The sequence below is a fragment of the Choloepus didactylus genome, chromosome 1 (assembly GCF_015220235.1).
Source record: "Choloepus didactylus isolate mChoDid1 chromosome 1, mChoDid1.pri, whole genome shotgun sequence".
Classification (NCBI taxonomy): domain Eukaryota; kingdom Metazoa; phylum Chordata; class Mammalia; order Pilosa; family Megalonychidae; genus Choloepus; species Choloepus didactylus.
This window is the reverse complement of record NC_051307.1, coordinates 239,935,898-239,955,764: the sequence shown is the minus strand read 5'-3', so window position 1 is coordinate 239,955,764 and position 19,867 is coordinate 239,935,898. Positions and strand designations below refer to the sequence as shown.

Sequence of the window (19,867 nt, the reverse complement as noted above, 5' to 3'; positions counted from 1 at the left end):
GTTCAAGGATCATGCCATATACCACCGAAACTCAAGTGTTTAGAAAATGGGTTGACAGAGAGCTACATAGCTTGATAGATAGGTAGAGAGAAAGGTAGACAGACAAACAAAGACAGAAAGATAGGAAGGCAGGGAGGGAGGGAGGGATAGCAAATGTGACAAAATGTTAAAACTGGTGGATTTGGGTATCTGGGGAGATAGGGGTATGTTGGAGTTTTCTGTATGGGGCTTGTATTGTTTCTGTAACTGTCGTGTAAGTTTGAAAGTATTTCAAAATGAGAAGTTTTTTTAAATCCATCAGAAAAGACAAGCAGGCATTGCTGTGTCGAACTCCGGAAAAGAAGGAACCCATGCGCATATATCTATTCTCTACAGAAAGTCTCCACAATATCTATAGCATGCTTCATCTCTAAGGCCTTTATAAACATTATCTACCATGAATTCATCCGCTTACAAAACGAGCACAGCCCTATAGCAGTGTAAGACACCACAGTTTACCAACTGTGATACGATTAACAAACGGGAAAAATGCTTTGAACAGGAACTCTCAGCAGGGCTAAAAGCATAGTCAGAGAGGCTTGGATTCAAATTTTGACTCTATCCCTTACACACGCCTGTGATCTTTGGGGAAGTGACTTAAAATCTGAACCTCTTGTCCTCATCTGCTAAATGGGGATTTTGTGACTACCGAGGGAGTGAATACCCCACTCCTAGTGTCACATCTGTTTCCTATGAACCTCTCTTGAAGCCAGTCAGCCTAGGGTCACATTTACTGCCAAGAAACCCTCCAGCCCCAAAGGAATGAAAGGAGAATGGCCAGAGGCCACTCGGAGCCTGCGGGGTTAACAGCAGGCTGAATGTGGCCAGGAGGGGGCAGCAGAGGGTGCCACTGCCGCCAGCGGGATGGGAGCCGCTTGTACAGGAACTCCCTGCAAGGTCCTGCCGGGAAGTGAGGGAACGAGGGGAAATGAGTGAAGGAATATTTCCTCCACTCCCTCCCCATGGCACCGTGCTGGAATCTCTACAGAGGCTAGGTCACTTAATGCTCACCAAAAAAAAAAAAAACAGAAACGCATTGTTAGGCTAGCAGGAGGAACAAGAGTCCAAAAGGACACTTTGATCAGTCAGTGGCAGGCAGGGCTGAGCAAAAGGGTGAAGGGAACCAGTGGGCAGTGAATGAATGAGTGAATGTTCACTGATGGGGAAGTCAATTCTGATGCCAAAGGCTGAGTTAGAAAGTCAAGAGTAAACAAAAATCAGGAGGATAAGGAGGTAGGAATAATAAAAGTAACCACAAAAATAATTACAGTTCCCTTTCTTGAGTACTTACTATGTGCAGTGTACTCTGCTAACCAGTTTACACGCGTTGTCTCATTAATCTCCATACATGTCACTGTCCTCATTCTACAGAGAGCAAAACTGAGGCCCAGAGAGGTAGATGATGTACCCTAAGTAACACAGTGGAAAGAAACAGATGGGATTCAAACCCATCTCTGAAGCTCTATACTACACCGTCTAGTGGCCTCGGGGTTCAGTCGTGCTGCTTGAAGAGCCAGGACTGGCCCTGGAGGTACTGCCAGCTGAACCTCACTAACAACTCACAGGGTGGTATGGGGTGGGGTGGGGGGTGGGCGGCAAGGAAAGCAAGGCAGGCTGGAAAACAGAGGGAAGAGGAATCTGGAGTGTGAAGGTCAGGGTGAGGGCCGAAGATGGCTCAGGATGAGGGCACTTGTTGGAGGTAGACAGTCAGCAGACTGTGGTCAGAGGGCAGAAATGTGGCATTCAAGGCTGGGGGAGGGGAGGGAGGGCAAGGCCCCAGAGCAGCTGCATTTGCACTTGGCTGAGGTCGACCAGCGTCTGTCACTGTTCTCAGCCAATATTTCCCAAACTGTGTTCCAGGGAACACTGATGCCAAGAAGTACTCTGAGAAAACAAAGTTCCAGAGTCAAATTAGTTTGGGAAACACTGCATTCCATTCTCCCCCTATGCTGAATGTACAATGGTCATTGTCATTTTAAAGGCTCTGAATTATCCTGTGTTAAAAATACCTGCTTAACTCATTCCTGCATCTAGATCTCTTTGTTTGCTGTTTCCTCTGCCAGGAATGCTCTGTCCCCAGAACCTGACACGGTGTACATAGCTTATCATTCATATGTCAGCTCAAATATTACTTCCTCAAAGAGAATATCTTCGTTTATCTCATTCAATAATGACCTCTCTTCCTCAGATGACTCTATCAGCATTACTGTATTTTATATTTAGTGCAATTATCTTAATCAAAATTATCTTATTTGTTATTATCTAATTATTGTTTGCTTTATAATTTGCTTCCCTCCATCAGAATGTAAGCACTATGAAAGCAGGGACTTCATTTGTCTTAACCCTAATATCCCTAACATTAAATAGTCTACAGATATTTACTGAAGACCTATGCCCCAGACACTGTTTTAGACACTGAGGATGCAACAATGAAAGTTCAAATGTCCTCCTTTCATGGTTCTTAGACTATACTGTGGTAGATGAGGGCTGGGAAGAGTTAAGAAATTAACAGATAAACAAATGGTTCTTAAATTATTGGATCTTATAGTTGTTTGTGCTGTTATATGGATGTTATCTGGAGATAAATGTGAAGCAATTTAAAATTTTATCTTGCTGTGTTTACTTAAAAAATCATTTTAAACAGTGAACCCTGAGGTAAACCATAGATTATAGTTAATAGTACAATTATAAAATGTTCTTTCATCAATTGTAACAAATGTACAGCACTAATGCAACATGTTAATAATAGGGTGGTATATGGGAACTCTGTATTTTATGCATGATTTTTCTGTAAATCTACAATTTCTCTAATAAAAAATTCATTTTAAGACCAAAAAAAAAAAAAAAAAAAAAATACCCACTTGACATTCCTTAACCAGGACTTCCCAAACTTATTTGGCCTCTTAACACATCAAACCTATAGAGATCCCTATAGAAATTGGGATTCTACAGAAGTATGACTTGCTACCCCAGATCATGAGCTCCTAGGGGAGATAATGTGTTTTTATTACATTTATATTCCAAGTGCCTGGCACATGTTAATGACAGATAGTGAGAAGTGGGGGTGGTGGTGGGACATGCGATGTTGAATAAGTGGATGGGTAGACTGGTGGATACTTGGATAGATAGATGGACAGATGGACAAACAGATAAATAAATAGAAGGACAAATAAACAACTGGATAGACAATTAGATGGATAGCTGAGGGTTAGGGGGAAATCAAGGAAGTCAGGAAATAACTCTTTGTACCCTTCTAGAATCTGGGCACTCTTAGTGGCTTTCCTTCAAGGGTGGGCAAACTTTTCTGTAACAGGCCAGACAGTAAATACCATAGTGCTTGTGGGCCACATACAGTCAATGTCACATATTTTTTGTTTTTTTTATACAACTCTTTAAAAATGTAAAATTTTTACATTTTACATTTTTACATCCTTTGCTCGCAGGCCATACAAAACAGGTCCAGATTTGGCCTGTGGGCTGTAGTTAGTCAACCCCTGCTGTTACATATCTATGACCCTCCACTAGGTCCTGAGCTTACAAAGGATCCATGGGAGAGAAAACTTGAGTGCAGGCCCAATTCTGAAGCGGGAAGGACGCACTTACTATTCCACAGCTGAAGACATCAACTCGCTTTGTCAGCTGCCCCACCCTGATGAAATCTTCTGGCAGATACGCCGCCGAGGCCTGGAAAAGGTGGGTCTTCATCATGGTGTATTTGGACCTTTTGTTCACTGGACACAGGTGAGCCATTGGATGAGCCAGCTTGGGGGTAAAGTTTTGGTCTAGCAAAACATTGGAGCTATGGGAAAAAAAGCAGAGAGAACCCTTCCATTTAGACCTGGACAAAAAGAGGCTGCCATGGAGACCCTTTTAGAAAACAGCTTAGCAGTGAGTGTTATCAACTTCTGCAAGCTGGAGTCACTGAAGACCGGTGACAAGGAGTTTCCCAGCCAGTCCCGACAGGGGGAGGGAGGGGATTGGGACCCCACTCCCACCAGCAAGTACGGATGAGGCTAACAGTTAGCTTTGCCACACACGGCATTTGGTGTGGCCAGAGAGGTGTAGCTTCTCTGATTCCCAGAGATGTCAACCCTGATCAACCTTGGCTTGCCAAACCCATAAGTTGTGTTGGCTGGGTCCCTTCCAAAGCTGTTCTGACCCCCGGCCCAGTCCTGGCCCAGCTGACTCAAGTCTAAATGCCAGCATCCTTTGGGTCTAAACTTGGCCAGATCATGGGAAATAAAAAGAACCATGAAAATGTTTATATCCTTTGACCCACTCAACCCTGTGAGTTAAATCTTAGAAAGTGCTCCAAAGAAGGAAAAAAAGCTACATGTGTGAAAATATTCAGGGTAGAACTAACACCAAATAGGTTTTTTTCTTTTAAATAGACACCAATAGAACATCCACTGTGAAGAGAACGTGGTTAAGAAAATTATGGGCACACCTTCTCAATGAAGTACTAAGAAGTCACTAGAAATGATGACATGCAATATGGAAAAATATTTGCCATGTTTAAATGAAGGGGGAGAAAACAATCTGAATTGGTAACCAGGTAACCATGTTAGCTTAGGGCTAAGAGTATTGTGTGCAGAGGCTGAAAAGAAAAACTAAAATAGAGGCTGGCTTCAGAGTCAGGTGGCAGCATCAGTGACAACCTCTTAACTTTTCATTTCCTTTCTTGGTATTACAACAGTTTGTGCAATAAAACAGAAACTGAGAGAGAGGAAAGAAGAAAAAGCTTCCATGTGCCAAATGGAGAGGGAACTATGGAGAAGCGAGTTCTATGGCTCTGGGGCTAGTTTTGCCAGATGGGCGCCTATGTTCTGGAGTTCTCATCATGTTACCAGTCCCCAGGCAGGGATCTTCCGCTCTTGGGTGCCTGGGAACAGGGTGCCAAGATGCTGGGGTGCACACCTAGCCTGCAGGAAGCCTCTCTGACACAGAGTTGCTTTCACAAATCAATACACAAGTAGGGGATGTCTCTAAGAAGACCCTGAGCAAGGAACTCAAAATCCCAGAGGGGAGTAGAGGACTGTGGAAAGAACCATAGTAGGAAGCTCAAGAAATGAGTCCTTCCACCAAAACAACTGGCTGGAACTGCCTGAATCAACTATTTTGAAACTCTGAGGTCTAGTGGAACACTGTGCAGCACCCAGGGAAGAGCTGGAGGAAGAGGCTAGTAAATTGTGGTAAATATTGGTGAATTTCTACCTCCAGGCAGCAGCTACCATCCCCTGTCCCCAACTGTGTGACAGGCAGCAGTAGGAACTGCAGCCCGTGCTCTGGGTGCAGCTTGCTGGTGCTAGGGTAGTGTTTGTAACTATTATGTCCCCCAGAAAAAGCCGTCTTCTTTGATGCAATCTTGTGGGGGCAGACTTATTAGTGTTGATTAAGTTGGAATGTTTGGATTAGGTTGTTCCATGGAGATGCACCCCACCCAGCTGTGGGTGAGAACTCTGATTGGATAATTTCCATGGAGGTGTGGCCCCACCCATTCAGCATGGGCCTTGATTAGTTTACAAGAGCACTATATAAGCTCAGACAGAAGCGACCTTGCTACACCCAAGAGGGACACTTTGAAGAATGCACAGGAGTTAACAGAGGAGATGCAGATGAGAGACAGTTTGAAGACGGCCGTTGAAAGCAGACTTTTGCTACAGAGAAGCTAAGAGAGGACAAATGCCCCAAGAGCTACTGAGAGTAACATTTTGGAGAGAAAGTTCAGCCGAGAGAGGAATGTCCTGGGAGAAAGCCATTTTGAAACCAGAACTCTGGATCAGATGCCAGCCACATGCCTTCCCAGAAAACAGAGGTTTGGCCATCCTCCAGTGAAAGTACCTGATTGCTGATGTGTTACCTTGGACACTTTATGGCCTTAAGACTGTAACTGTGTAACCAAATAAACCCGTTTTTATAAAAGCCAATCCATCTCTGGTGTTTTGCATTCCAGCAGCATTAGCAAACCAGAACAGGTGGGCTGTAAGGACCTAGGCCTCCAAAATCTGGTGTGTGTGGTCTGATTGCAGATCACTGCTTTGGATCAGTTACTCAGATAGCTGTGGACCAGCTAGGGGGGCAGTTACTGCTCCAACCACCCTTGGGCAAAAGTGGCAGAGGAGTCTTAAAGAGGTAGTACCTGTTTTCGGTTTTATTTTGTTTTGTTTTTCTCTTTTCTCTTTCCATTCCCCATTTGCGAGCAAAAACAGTTTGGGAAAGTCACAAATTGATAGCTCCAGCCCCCAACAAAAACATACCTAGCAATCTCAGAGGAGTGGGAGAACTAGATTTCCAGAATTATAACAAGAAAATATACAGAACGTCCAGCTCTCAACAAAAAATTATAAAACACACAAAGAAACAAGAAATTATGGCCCATTCACAGGTAAAAAATAATTTGCCAGAAATGATCCCTGAGGAAGTTCATTCATTGGAATTATTAGACAAATAGTTTAAATCAAATGTCTTAAATTTGTTGAATGAGCTAAAGGAATCCATATATAAAGAACTAAAGGAAATTAGGAAAATGTTGTCTGAACAAAATAAGGAGATGGAAATTATAAAAAGGAGCCAAACAGAAATTTTGGAGCTACAAAAAAAAAAAAAAAAAAGTAATTGAAATGGAAAATTCATTAGATGGATTATGACAGCAGATTTGAGTACACAGAAGAAACAGTCAGTAAACTTGAAGACAAGACAATAGAAATTATCCAGGGTGAGGAGCGGGAAAAAAAAAAAAAAAAAAGAAAAAAGAAAATGAACAGAGCCTGAGGGACCTGTGGGACATCCTCAAGCACATGAACACATGCGTCATTAGAGCCCCAGAAGGACAAGAGACAGGAAGGGGCAGAGAGAGTTTTTGAAGAAACAATGGCCAAAAACTGCCCAAAACTGATTAAAGACATGAATATACACATCCAGGAAACTCTAGGAACTCCAAGCAGGAGAGGCTGTAAGAGAGCCACACCAAGACACATTATAGCAAAATCGTAAAAAATCCAAAGACAGAACAGATTTTGAAAGCAGCAATAGAGAAGCAACTTGTCAAATACAAGTGATCCCCAGTAAGGTTAACAGTGGATTTCTCATCAGAAACCATGAAGTCCAGAAGACAGTGGAATGATATATTTAAAGTCTGTAAAGAAAAGAGGTGTCAACCAAGAATTCTATAACTGACAAAATTATCTTTCAAAAATGAAGGAGAAATTAAGACATTTACGGATACATAGAAGCTGAAAGCATTCATTACCAGAATACCAGCCTTACAAGAAATCAAAAAGGGAGTTCTTTAGGCTGAAATAAAAGGACGCTAGACAGTAACTTGAAGCCATAAGAGAAACGAAGACCACTGGTAAAGGCAATTAGCTAAATACAAAATCCTCTATTATTGTACTAGATGATAGAGGCATCATGTTGAATGAAATAAGCCAGACACAAAAGGACAAATATTGTATGAGTTCTCTTACATGAAGTACTTAGAATAAGCAAATTCATAGAGACAGAAAGCAGACTAGTAGTTACCAGGGGTAGGGGGAAGGAGAAATGGGGAGTTATTGCTAAATGAGTATCAGTTTTGATTTGGAATGATGAAAGTAATCTGGAAATACGTAGTGGTGAAAGTTACCCAGTATTGTCAATGTACATAATGTCAAAGAATTGTCTACTTAAAAATGGGTAGAATGATTTTTATGTTATGACTATTTTACCACAATTTTAAATTAATTAATTATTATTATTATTTTAAATCCCAAAGGGCTTAGCAGACATGTCCCAAAGCTTAAGGACTGGGTACAGGTCAGCTGCTGAGAGGGATGCAAAACACACCACAAGGGGCGGAATGCTTTTTGGGAAAACACCAGCTCAGAAAGACAAACGTGGTGCCAGGCAGGCAATGCAGGCTGAGAGCAATCAGAGTACATGCCAGAAACACTGACTTTTGAGGGCATAGCATATAAAGAAAGAAGAGAGTCAGGTGGGCCGGGGGCCCGCAGAGAAAAGCAAAGAGAAGAAAAACAGAAGCAGGAGAGGGAGGGGGCCAAGAATACGAGCTGCTCCCACCCTTGCTGCCCAGGAACCCCCGCTCTCACCTCTTGACGTTGCTGTGGATGATCTCCAGGCCGTGCAGGTGCTCAACAGCACGCAGCATCCCTAAGCAGATGCTGACCCGCTGGGGCCAGGGGAGGGGGTCCCAGCCACCCTAGGAGAAAGAAAAAGAGGCGGCAAGACAGTCACCCCTGAGCCTTCTGAGAGTCCCAAAGGAGGGTCCTTGGCTCCCCTCTCTCCTGCAGTCCTTCACATCCTGGGAAAAAGGGCTTAACCAGCATGGTTTACTGGCAAGGGCACGGGTTTTGGCATCAGACGAATCTAGGTGAAAACCCTGCATGACTTTGGAAAAGACAGTTAACAACTTTGAGCCTGTTTCCTCAGATATAATGTGGAAACAGTAATCCCTATGTTTTGGAGAGGCTGTAAGGATTCAAAGGAGACACAGTCTGCCCCTAGCATAGCGCCTGCCATGTAGGACGAGCTCAGTAGGCAGCACCTATTTTTATTATTATGACTGTGACAGTGGCAGCTCTGGAATTTCCACACAGGAGGGGCTTAGGGGCAGCACTCTGGTTGGGAGAGGAGCTAGAGAGTTTGTGTTTGCACTCCAGGCATAATGTTCTTATGCCAGTTTTATACGTGTATTTGGGGAGACGTCACAAGGGCTGATGGAGATGGTGGGATGGGCTAGAAGCTTCCCCTCCACCTGCTCCCAGGTGCTACCATGATTGTTCTTTGACTGAATCTCCCAGGTTAAAGCATCACCTATTTTTCAAGTCCTGTCTCAAGTCCCACATCTTCTAAGAACTGGCCCTGACAACCCCTGCTACTACATTTCTTCTCAAAAAGTCTGAAACCTGGAGCCAAACAAAGCCAATTTAAACCCCAGCCCTGACACGTATCAGCTGTGTTCCTTTGGGCAAGTCACTTTACCTCTCTGTGCCAGAGACTCCTCTTTTGGAAAATGGGAGAAACCTCTCGGTGAGGACTGAAGGAGATGATACAAGTAAAGCCCTTATTATCTGAGCACAAGAGCCCAGAAAGGCTAACAAATGCATTTTACCCTGAATAACTGCTTTGCCTGGTCCTACCAAGGGAAGCAATAATTCTATTGTGGAGCAATTCCCCTCTGCTTGAGAATTTTATAGGGAGGAGGTTTGTTTGTTTTAAAGGTTGTTATTTTTTAACAGCTCTTACATTCAGATGATATAATATTCAAAAGGTACAAAAGTGTGTATAGTAAACATTTCCCTTTTATCCTGTACCTCAGCTTCCTACTTCTCCTTTCCAGAGGCAACCAAGGTACCAGTGTCTTATGTATCTTTCCAGAGATATTGCATAAATACACCAGCAAATAGGGGTATACTGAAATAACATTTCATTACAAAATTTTCCCTCCACTTTTCCACAATTTTGACCTCTTAATTCTTTTTCTTGTCCTACTGCATTGGCTAACATCTTTAGAAAAATGTTGAATAAAGTTAGTGCAATGGGATACCCCTGTCTTGTTTTTGGCTTAAATGAGATGCCTCGCGTCCAATAATTTCTTATGAGTTTTTACCCAAAGATGTCCAGTCAAATCTTACTTAACCAGGCCCAACTTCTCCCTGAAGCCCTCATTGGTCTCTCCTGGATGGCCTTTCTCTCTCCTGGACTCCTATAAGTCCTTAGCCGTTGATCCCCTAACTGGGTGTTGCCTGGTTGTTCTCTGACTGAGACCCAGCCCCTTACCTGACCCTGGAGTCTGTCCTGTAAAGAGCCATTTGCCATGTGGGGGTGGATCAAGCAGTGAAACTGTCTTCCGGTGCAGCAGCCAAGCAGAGGTAAGATGTTGGGGTGGCAGCATCTGAAATCAACCATCAGTGCAGGGGTGAGGAGTCAGACAAGATAAAATGAAGACCACTCCACTTCCTCATCTCCTACGCCTGCCATCCCTCTTCTGCCCTCCCCACTCCCCTGAGATCATCACTTCCTCAGGGTTGTGGGGGTCAGTTAGCTGAAGGGCTGCATTTGCTAGGCCGGCCAGGAAAGCTCAGCCTTGGGGAGCTGTTGGAGAAGATTCTGGAGCCCTTCCTAACCCCTCCACAAGGTACTTTGGAGCTGGTCTGCACCCCCTTTGTGAGTCCTTGGCCCTGCTTTGGCTGGAAAAGACCTAACTGGGAAAATTCTCCCCAGGGTGACCTTCTTGTCAGAATTTGCTCTCCAGGCAAAAGCAGCTTGAGACCAGGAAAGGAGTGTAAAAAAGTATAGAGGTGGATAGTTTGAGACAAAGGCCTGCCAGCTTCAGATAATCAGGAGAGGGAGGTTTGTTCCCTGGGAAACAGAGGGGACAACCAAACATCTGTAAAGAGGGGAATTCCGAAACAACAAGCAAAAGCCTGGGACGAGACAGAGGCCCAGAAAGATAGGGAAAACCCTGCACACTGTATTCACCTGAGGCAGACCTTCCTGGTGGCAGGGCTAAAGCTCAAGAAAATCTCTGTCTTACTGCCAGCTGGTTACAAAACCAGGAAACAGAAATCCCAGGGAGTAAATCCCAGGGTCAACATTTTTAAGTATTAAAATGTACAGCGTGCAACAAAAAAGTGCAAGACAAACAAAGAAACAGGAAATGATGGTGCTTCCAAAGGTAGAGGATAAAAATACAGAAAAAAAAAAAATGAAGAAAATGAGAATGTAGACGTAATGAACAAAGCCTTTAAAAAATGTCCTTAAAAATGCTTACGGAGAAGAAGGAAAGTACAGAAAAAGAACTACAGGATATCAGGAAAACAATGAATGAACAACATGAGAGTCTTATAAAGAGACAGAAATTTTAAAAAGGAACCAAACAGAACTACTGGAGTTAAAGACCACAGTAACTGAAATGAAAAATGCCCAGGAGGGTTTTAAGAGCAGACTGGAGCTGACAGAAGAAGGAATCAGTGAACATGAAGACAAGACAGCTGAAATGAGTCAGGCTGAGGAGCAGAAAGAAAAAAAGAAATATTAAAAATGAAAACAGTCTAAGACAGCTATGGGACACCATCAAGTGCACCAATATATGCATTATGGAATCCTAGAAGGAGAAGAAAGTGAGAAAGTGGCAGAAGGAATAGTCAAAGCAGTAATGACAAAGAACCTTACAAACATAGCAAAAGACATGAATATGCACATCCAAGAAGCTCAGAGAACACCAAACAGGAGAAAACATGAAGAAAAATACACTCCATCATATACTGATTATACTATCAAATACAAAAGACAAGGAGAGAGTTTTGAAAGCTGCAAGAGAAAAGCAACATGTTATATACAAGGGAATCCCAGTAAGATTGAGTTCCTATTTCTCATCAAAAACCATGGAGGCAAGAAAGCAGTGGATTGAAATACTTAAAGGGCTGAAGGAAACCAACTGCCAGCCAAGAATTTTATATCCAGTGAGACTCTCTTTCAAAAATGAGGGAGAGATTAAGACATTCTCAGGAAAACAGAAGCTGAGGTAGTTCATCACCACTAGACCTGCCCTACAAGCAATGCCAAAGGGAGATCTTCAGACCGAAACAAAAGGACACTAGACAGTGGTCCAAAGCAGCATAAAGAAATAAAGACCTGCAGTAAAGGTAACCCATTTGAGTAATTATAAATGCCAGGATTATTACATCGTATTCTTTGGTATGTAACTCCACTTCTTAGTTCCTACAGGTGCTAAAATGCAAATACATAAAAAGTAACGATAAATCTATGTTTTTGGCCATACAATGTACAAAGATATGTGGTGACAAGTACAAAAAAAAAAATGATGTGGGGACGGAGAGGTATAGGAAAAGTATATGTACATGCTATTGAAGTTAAGTTGGTATCAAACCAAATATAATTGTTTTATATTTAGGATGTTAAATTTTAACCCTTTGGTAACCACAAGGAAAACATATGATAACTATATTCAAATAGAAATGAGAAGCCACTCAATATGCTACAACACAAGAAAGCAAATAAATTTTAAAAAGTAGGTTTTAAAGAAGTGAGGGACAAAAAAGGTATAAATAGCAAATCAGCAGAAGAAAGACTTGTATTATTAGTAGAAGTAACTTTAAATGTAAATGGATTAAACTCTTAAAGTCAGAGATTGGTAGAATGGATAAAAAAAGCATAACCCAACTATATGCTATCTACAAGAGACCCACCTTAAAGTCAGAGATAAAGCAGGCTGACAGTGAAAGGATGGAAAAAAATATATACCGTGCAAGCCAGTAGTAATCAAAAGAGAGCTGGGGTGGCTATACTAATACTGAAAAAAAATAAACTTTCAATCAAAATCAATTATGAGGGACAAAGATGGCCATTACATACTGATAAACAGGATAAATCAAAAGGAAGATGTAACAATAGTAGAAGACTTTAACATACTAGTTCAAGTCTTTACCATACTAGTCAGAAGATCAATAAGGAACTACAGGATTTGAATGACACACTAAACCACCTAGACTTACCAGAAATGTATGGAACACTGCACCCAAAGAAAACAGAATACACATTCTTCTTGAGTGCATGTGGATCATTCTCCAGGATAGACCATATGTTGGGTCATAAACAAGACTCAGTAAATTCAAAAATATTGAAATCATACGATATATTTTCTCCAACTACAAAAATGAAGCTGGAAATCAATAACAGAGGGAGAGAGGGGAAATTCACGAATATAAGGAAATTAAACAACATACTCTTAAACAACCAATAGATTAAAGAGTAAATCAGAAGCAAAATTAGGAAATATCTTGAGATGAATGAAAATGAAAATACCATATACCAAAACTTACGGGATGAAGCAAAGGCAATGCTGAGAGGGAAATTTATAGCTCTAAATGCTTACATTCAAAAAAAAGAAAGACTTCAAATCAGAGACCTAACCTCAAAACTGGAAGAACTAGAAAAAGAAGAGCAAACTAAACCCAAAGCAAGCAGAAGGAGGGAAATAATAAAGATTAGAGTGGAGATAAATGAAATAAAAAAAAAACAGAAAAACAATAGAGAGACTCAACAAAACAAAAAGTTGGTTCTTTGAAAAAGATCAATAAAACTGACAAAGAAAAAAAGAGGGAGAATTCAAACAACAAAATCAGAAATGAAAAGGTGGCTATTACCATTGATCCCAGGGAAATAAAAAGGACTATAAGTAGATACTATGAACAACTGTGTGCCAACAAATTAGATAACCTAGATGAAATGGACAAATTCTTAGAAATACACAAACTACCTATATTGACTCAAGAAGAAATAGAAGATCTCAACAAAGCAATTACTAGTAAAGAGGTTGAATAGATCATCAAGAACCTCACCAAAATAAAAGGTTTCACAGGAGAATTCTACCAAATTCCAGGAAGACTGAACTCCAATTCTGCTCAAACTCTTCCAAAAAATTAAAGAGCAAGTTGTATAAAAATGTAGCTTATGAGGGGTGACAATGTGATTGGGAAAGCCATATGGACCACACTCCCCTTTGTCCAGAGTATGGATGGATGAGTAAAAAATTGGTGGGGGGATGGGGGGAAGGCACCTAGTGTTCTTTTTTACTTTAATTGTTCTTTTTCACTTTAATTTTTATTCTTATTACTTTTGTGTGCGTGGTAATTAAAATGTTCAAAAATTAGTTTTGGTGATGGACGCACAACTATATAATGATACTGTGAACACTTGATTGTATGCTTTGTATGACTGCATGGTATGTGAATATATCTCAATAAAATTGAATTAATAAAGAAAAATTAAAGAGGAGGGAACACTCCCTAACTCATTCTAAGAGGCCAACATCATACTAACACCAAAGCCAGATAAAGATACCATAAGAAAAGAAAACTACAGAACAGTATCTATAATGACTATGGATGCAAAAATCCTCAACAAAATACTAGCAAATCAAATCCAACAGCATATTAAAAGAATTATCCACCATGATCAAGTGGGATTTATCCCTGGCATGCAAGGTTGGTTCAACACAAGACAATTAACTAATGTAATATATCACATTAACAGAATGAAGGGGAAAACCACATGATCATCTCAATTGAAGCAGAAAATGCATTTGACAAAATGCAGTACCTTTGTTGATAAAAACACTTAGTATACTAGGAACAGAAGGAAGAGAAGGTAACTTCCTTGACATGATAAAGAGCATATACGAAAAGCCCACAGACAACATCTTACTTAATGGTAAAAGACTGCAAAGCCTTCCCTCTAAGACCAGGAACAAGACAAGGATGCCCACTGTCGCCACTGTTATTCAACATCGTACTGGAAGTTCTTGTCAGAGCAATTAGGCAAGAAAAACAAATAAAAGGCATCCAAAATGGAAAGAAAGAATTAGAACATTACCTATTTGCAGATGATACGAGCCTATAGAAGATACTGAAAATTCCACAACAAAGCTCTTACAGCCATTAAATGAATTCAGCAGAGTCACAGGATATAATATAAGAGCAACACCAAAACATGAGTTGTGTTTCTGTACACAAGCACTGGGGATCCTGTGTTTTATGCATGATTGTTCTGTAAACCCATAACTTCTCTAATAAAAGGGGGATAAGGGGGGGGTAGAAACAGATGTTTTCCTCCCTGGAAGGAAGAAGTTGGGTTAAGTGAGCCAAGTTTCCCTCATAATTTTAATCTATGCATATAGTAGCTACACAGAAAAAGTATGGACTTTGGAGCCAGACCACATGGGTTCAAATCCTCATTCTGACACTTAATAGCTGTGTGATATTGGACAAGACACTTCACCATGGTCCCTCAATATACCCATCTGCAAAATGATGTAATAATGGTATTTATGTTATAGGGATTTCGTGAGGATGAAATGAGTTTATACCCATAAAGTGTTTAAAACAGTCCTGGCACACAGGAAGCACTATATAGGGGCTAGCTATCATTGTTATTAAATAAATACAAGGGGAGGCTTACCTAAGACAAATCTGTATCTCTGCCTGGAAGAATCTGTCAATGGACCCCGGACTTGAGCAGGCAGTCTATTGAAAAACACACTGACACATGAAAATCCAGTCTCATCCATGCAGCCTTCTCCCCCTCACTAGAAATCAAGAAGTACTCGCCTCCGTGAGCTTCTTGAAGAAGAAAGATGTGCCATGTCTTTGTCCTCTGTAGATGACAGCAAAGGTCCCCTCCCTGATTTTGTGACTGGGGTTGAAGTCATTGGTTGCCTGAACCACATCTGCCTCACTCCAGAAAAGGCTGTCTCCAGTCGAGCTCAAAACTTGTTCCTGCTGAGGAATGGAGGCACTGAACTCCTGCTGGGAATTCAGAGAGAAAGCAATTACTGTGGAAGCTTGTTTTCTCTACTACCTCAGGGAACCTTAGATCATCAGAACTGAGGAGTGGAGGGGATCGTCTTACCCACTGAGGAGTGGAGAAAAAGAACATGGATAAGCCCAGGTTCAAATCCCAGCTCTGCTTCTCATTTGCTGTGTGGCCTTGGGTAGGTTACTTAACGTCTCTGCACCTTAATTTCCTCATCAGCAAAAATGAGGATAATAATAATACTCTGGAGGGTAATTTTGAAGATTCACTAAAATGTGACTACTTCTGGTACATGGCTGATGTCCAATAAATGTTAGTTTATTTTTTGTCAGTATTTAGAGGTTGGGCACCAAGAGGTCAAGAAGCTGAAACAAGATCAAACCACTTGTTAATGGTCAAGCGGGGAGCCCTGGGTCCTCTATGTGGTATATATGCTAGGCCTCTGGATTCCTGGGAAGTAGGATACAAGTTCAAATAACCAAACACAGTTCTGTAATCAGAGATTCGAGACTGAGTGCATGGGTAAGGCTATAAAAAGGAGCTTTGCTTCAATAACTTCCCTTTTTAAAAATAGGTTTGTATGCATAAATTTAAAATCTGTTTTAAGTTTACATATGCTCCTATTAGAAATTTTAGAAAATCAGGGGGAAAAAAAATCCATAATCCCATTATCCATTTAACTGTTATTAGAGTTCAGTGTATTTTCCTGCCAATTAGATATGTAAGGATTCATTTTAAAAAATGGGGATCATGCCACAAACATAGTTTTGATTTCTAGTGTTTTCACTTAACATTACACCATGCTCGTTCTCCCAAGTTATTAAATAATCTTTGCAAATACGATTAGTTATTAAAAACAAAACCCTGCTTGATTGCACAGTGTGACTGTGTGACTGTGAAAACCTTGTGGCTCACACTCCCTTTATCCAGCATATGGACAGATGAGTGGAAAAATGGAGATAAAAATTAGATGAAGAATACGGTGGGATGGAGGGGATGGAAAGATTTAGGTGTTCTTTTTTGCTTTTATTTTTATTTTGGAGTAAGGAAAAGGTTCAAAAATTGATTCTGGTGATGAATCACAACTGTATGATGGTGCTGTGAGTAACTGTACACTGTGGATGACTGTAGGGTGTGTGACTATATCTCAATTAAAGTATTTTTAAAAAGTAAATGAACAATGGGGGGAGGATGGGAATGGGGTGTTTTGGATGTTCTTTTTTACTTTAATTTTTATTTAATTTTTTTGGAGTAATGAAAATTTCAAAGTTTGATTGTGGTGATGAAAGCACAACTATATGATGATACTGTGAACAACTGACTGTACACTTTGAATGACCGTATGTTATGTGATTATATCTCAATAAAATTGCATTAAAAAAAAAAAAAAAACCTGCTTGAGCAAAAATCTCTTTTAACCAGACCCAAGCAGGGTCAACTTCTCTGTCAGGCACAGTGGGCACTGGGTCAAGAGCCACAGTAGTTTCAGGTGCCCATGAAACCATTTTCATTTCATTTTAAAATGAAAAGGAAAAAAAAAATGAACTTTTTTTCCTTTTTTTTAAATCAACTATATAAAAAAATTTAAAAAAACATACAATAAAAAAACATTTCAAACAAACCATAAAAAGGGAGTAAGAAAAAGACAACTAACCTAAGATAACTACTTTACTTCCTACATGTTCCTACTCTACCCCAAGAAAATAACCTAATATAGCAACATTTCTGTGAACTTGTTCCTACCATACCCAGCAGAAATTAACAGACCGTAGTCATTCCTGGGCATTCCCAGAACGTTAAATTTACACACGATAGCTTATCTGCTCTTATTGGGTTATCATTCCCCCTTCCTTAATTGCTCTCTATCACTAGTTCCCCTATATTCTACATTATAAACCATTTGTTTTACATTTTTCAATGTTCACATGAGTGGTAGCATAAAATATTTCTCTTTTTGTGCCTGGCTTATTTCGCTCAGCATTATGTCTTCAAGGTTCATCCATGTTGTCATATGTTTCACGACATCATTCCTTCTTACAGCCACATAGTATTCCATCGTGTGTATATACCACATTTTATTTATCCACTCATCTGTTGAAGGACATTTGGGTTGTTTCCATCTCTTGGCAATTGTGAATAATGCTGCTATGAACATTGGTGTGCAGATACCTGTTCATGTCACTGCTTTCAGATCTTCCAGGTATATACCAAGAGGTGCAATTGCTGGATCGAAGTGTAACTCTATGTCTAGTTTCCTAAGGAACTGCCAGACTGATTTCCAGAGTGGCTGAACCATTATACAGTCCCACCAACAATGAATAAGAGTTCCAATTTCTCCACATCCTCTCCAGCATTTGTAGTTTCCTGTTTGTTTAATGGCAGCCATTCTAATTGGTGTGAGATGGTATCTCATTGTGGTCTTAACTTGCATCTCTCTAATAGCTAGTGAAGCTGAATATTTTTTCATATGTTTCTTGGCCATTTGTATTTCCTCTTCAGAGAACTGTCTTTCCATATCTTTTGCCCATTTTATAACTGGGCTGTCTGTAGTATTGTCATTGAGTTGTAGGATTTCTTCATATATGCAAGATATCAGTCTTTCATCAGATACATGGTTTCCAAAAATTTTTTCCCATTGCGTTGGCTGCCTCTTCACCTTTTTGACAAATTCCTTTGAGGTACAGAAACTTCTAACTTGAGGAGCTCCCATTTATCTATTTTTTCTTTTGTTGCTTGTGCTTTGGGTGTAAAGTCTAGGAAGTAGCCACCTAATACAAGGTATTGAAGATGTTTCCCTACATTATCTTCCAGCAGTTTTATGGTACTGTCTTTTATATTGAGGTCTTTGATCCACTTCGAGTTAATTCTTGTGTAGGGTGTGAGGTAGAGGTCCTCTTTCATTCTTTTGGGTATGGATATCCAACTCTCCCAGCCCCATTTGTTGAAAAGACTGTTATGTCCCAGTTCAGTGGCTTTGGGGGTCTTATCAAAGATCAGTTGGCCATAGATCTGGGGGTTTATCTCCAAATTCTTAATTCTATTTCATTGATCAATATGTCTATCTTTGTGCCAGTACCATGCTGTTTTGACAACTGTGGCTTTATAATAAGCTTCAAATCGGGGAGTGTAAGTCCTCCCACTTTGTTTTTCTTTTTTAGAGTGTCTTTAGCAATTTAAGGCATCTTCCCTTTCCAAATAAATTTGATTACTAGCTTTTCCAAATCTGCAAAGTAGGTTGTTGGAATTTTGATTGGAATCACATTGAATCTGTAGATGAGTTTGGGTAGAATTGACATCTTAATGAAATTTAGCCTTCCTATCCATGAATATGGAATATTTTTCCATCTTTTAAGGTCCCCTTCTATTTCTTTTAGTAGAGTTATGTAGTTTTCTTTGTATAGGTCTTTTATATCCTTGGTTAAGTTTATTCCTAGGTACTTGATTTTTTTTAGTTGCTATTGAAAATGGTATCTTTTTCTTGAGTGTCTCTTCAATGTCTTCATTTCTAGCATATAGAAACATTACTGACTTGTGTGCATTAATCTTGTATCCCACTACTTTGCTAAATTTGTTTATTAGCTCTAGTAGCTGTATTGATTTCTCAGGGTTTTCCAGATATAAGATCATATCATCTGCAAACAATGACAGTTTTACTTCTTCCTTCCCAGTTTGGATGCCTTTTATTTCTTTGTCTTGCCGGATTGCCCTGGCTAGCACTTCCAGCACAATGTTGAATAACAGTGGTGACAGCGGGCATCCTTGTCTTGCTCCTGATCTTAGAGGGAAGGCTTTCAGTCTCTCACCATTGAGTACTATGCTGGCTGTGGGTTTTTCATATATGCTCTTTATCATACTGAGGAAGTTTCCTTCAATTCCTACCTTTTGAAGTGTTTTTATAAAAAATGGATGTTGGATTTTGTCGAATGCTTTTTCAGCATCTATTGAGATGATCATTTGATTTTTCTCTTTTGATTTGTTAATGTGTTGTAATACACTGATTGATTTTCTTATGTTGAACCATCCTTGCATGCCTGGAATGAACCCCACTTGGTCATGGTGTATGATTTTTTTAATGTGTTTTTGGATTCGATCGGCAAGTATTTTGTTAGGAATTTTTGCATCTATATTCATTAGGGAGATAGGTCTGTAGTTTTTCTTTTTTGTAGCATCTTTGCCTGGTTTTCGTATTAGATTGATGTTAGCTTCATAAAATGAGTTTGGTACTGTTCCAATTTCTTTGATGTTTTGAAAGCGTTTAAGTAAGATTGGTGTCAGTTCTTTTTGGAAAGTTTGGTAGAATTCTTGTATGAAGCCATCTGGCCCTGGGCATTTATTTGTGGGAAGGTTTTTGATGACTGATTGGATCTCTTTGCTTGTGATTGGTTGGTTGAGGTCTTCTGTTTCTTCTCTGGTCAATCTAGGTTGTTCATATGTTTCCAGGAAATTGTGCATTTCCTCTACATTATCCAGTTTGTTGGCATAGTATCCTCTTATA

At 40.2% G+C, this 19,867-nt stretch overlaps 1 protein-coding gene across 4 annotated transcripts in view; it reads right to left on the bottom strand.

The window, feature by feature from the left end:
- IRAK2 (interleukin 1 receptor associated kinase 2) overlaps positions 1-19,867 on the bottom strand; it is a 73,525-nt gene that overhangs the window by 15,056 nt on the left and 38,602 nt on the right. For 3 of the 4 annotated variants that reach the window (XM_037801767.1, XM_037801794.1, XM_037801786.1), the window contains exons 5-9: positions 15,168-15,365; positions 15,019-15,083; positions 9,817-9,931; positions 8,127-8,236; positions 3,643-3,838 (exon numbers count right to left, since the gene is read on the bottom strand). In XM_037801767.1, coding sequence (XP_037657695.1) covers positions 3,643-3,838; positions 8,127-8,236; positions 9,817-9,931; positions 15,019-15,083; positions 15,168-15,365 — 684 coding nt within the window. The remainder of the gene's footprint in view (positions 1-3,642; positions 3,839-8,126; positions 8,237-9,816; positions 9,932-15,018; positions 15,084-15,167; positions 15,366-19,867) is intronic. The other variant, XM_037801778.1, reaches the window with a different exon arrangement.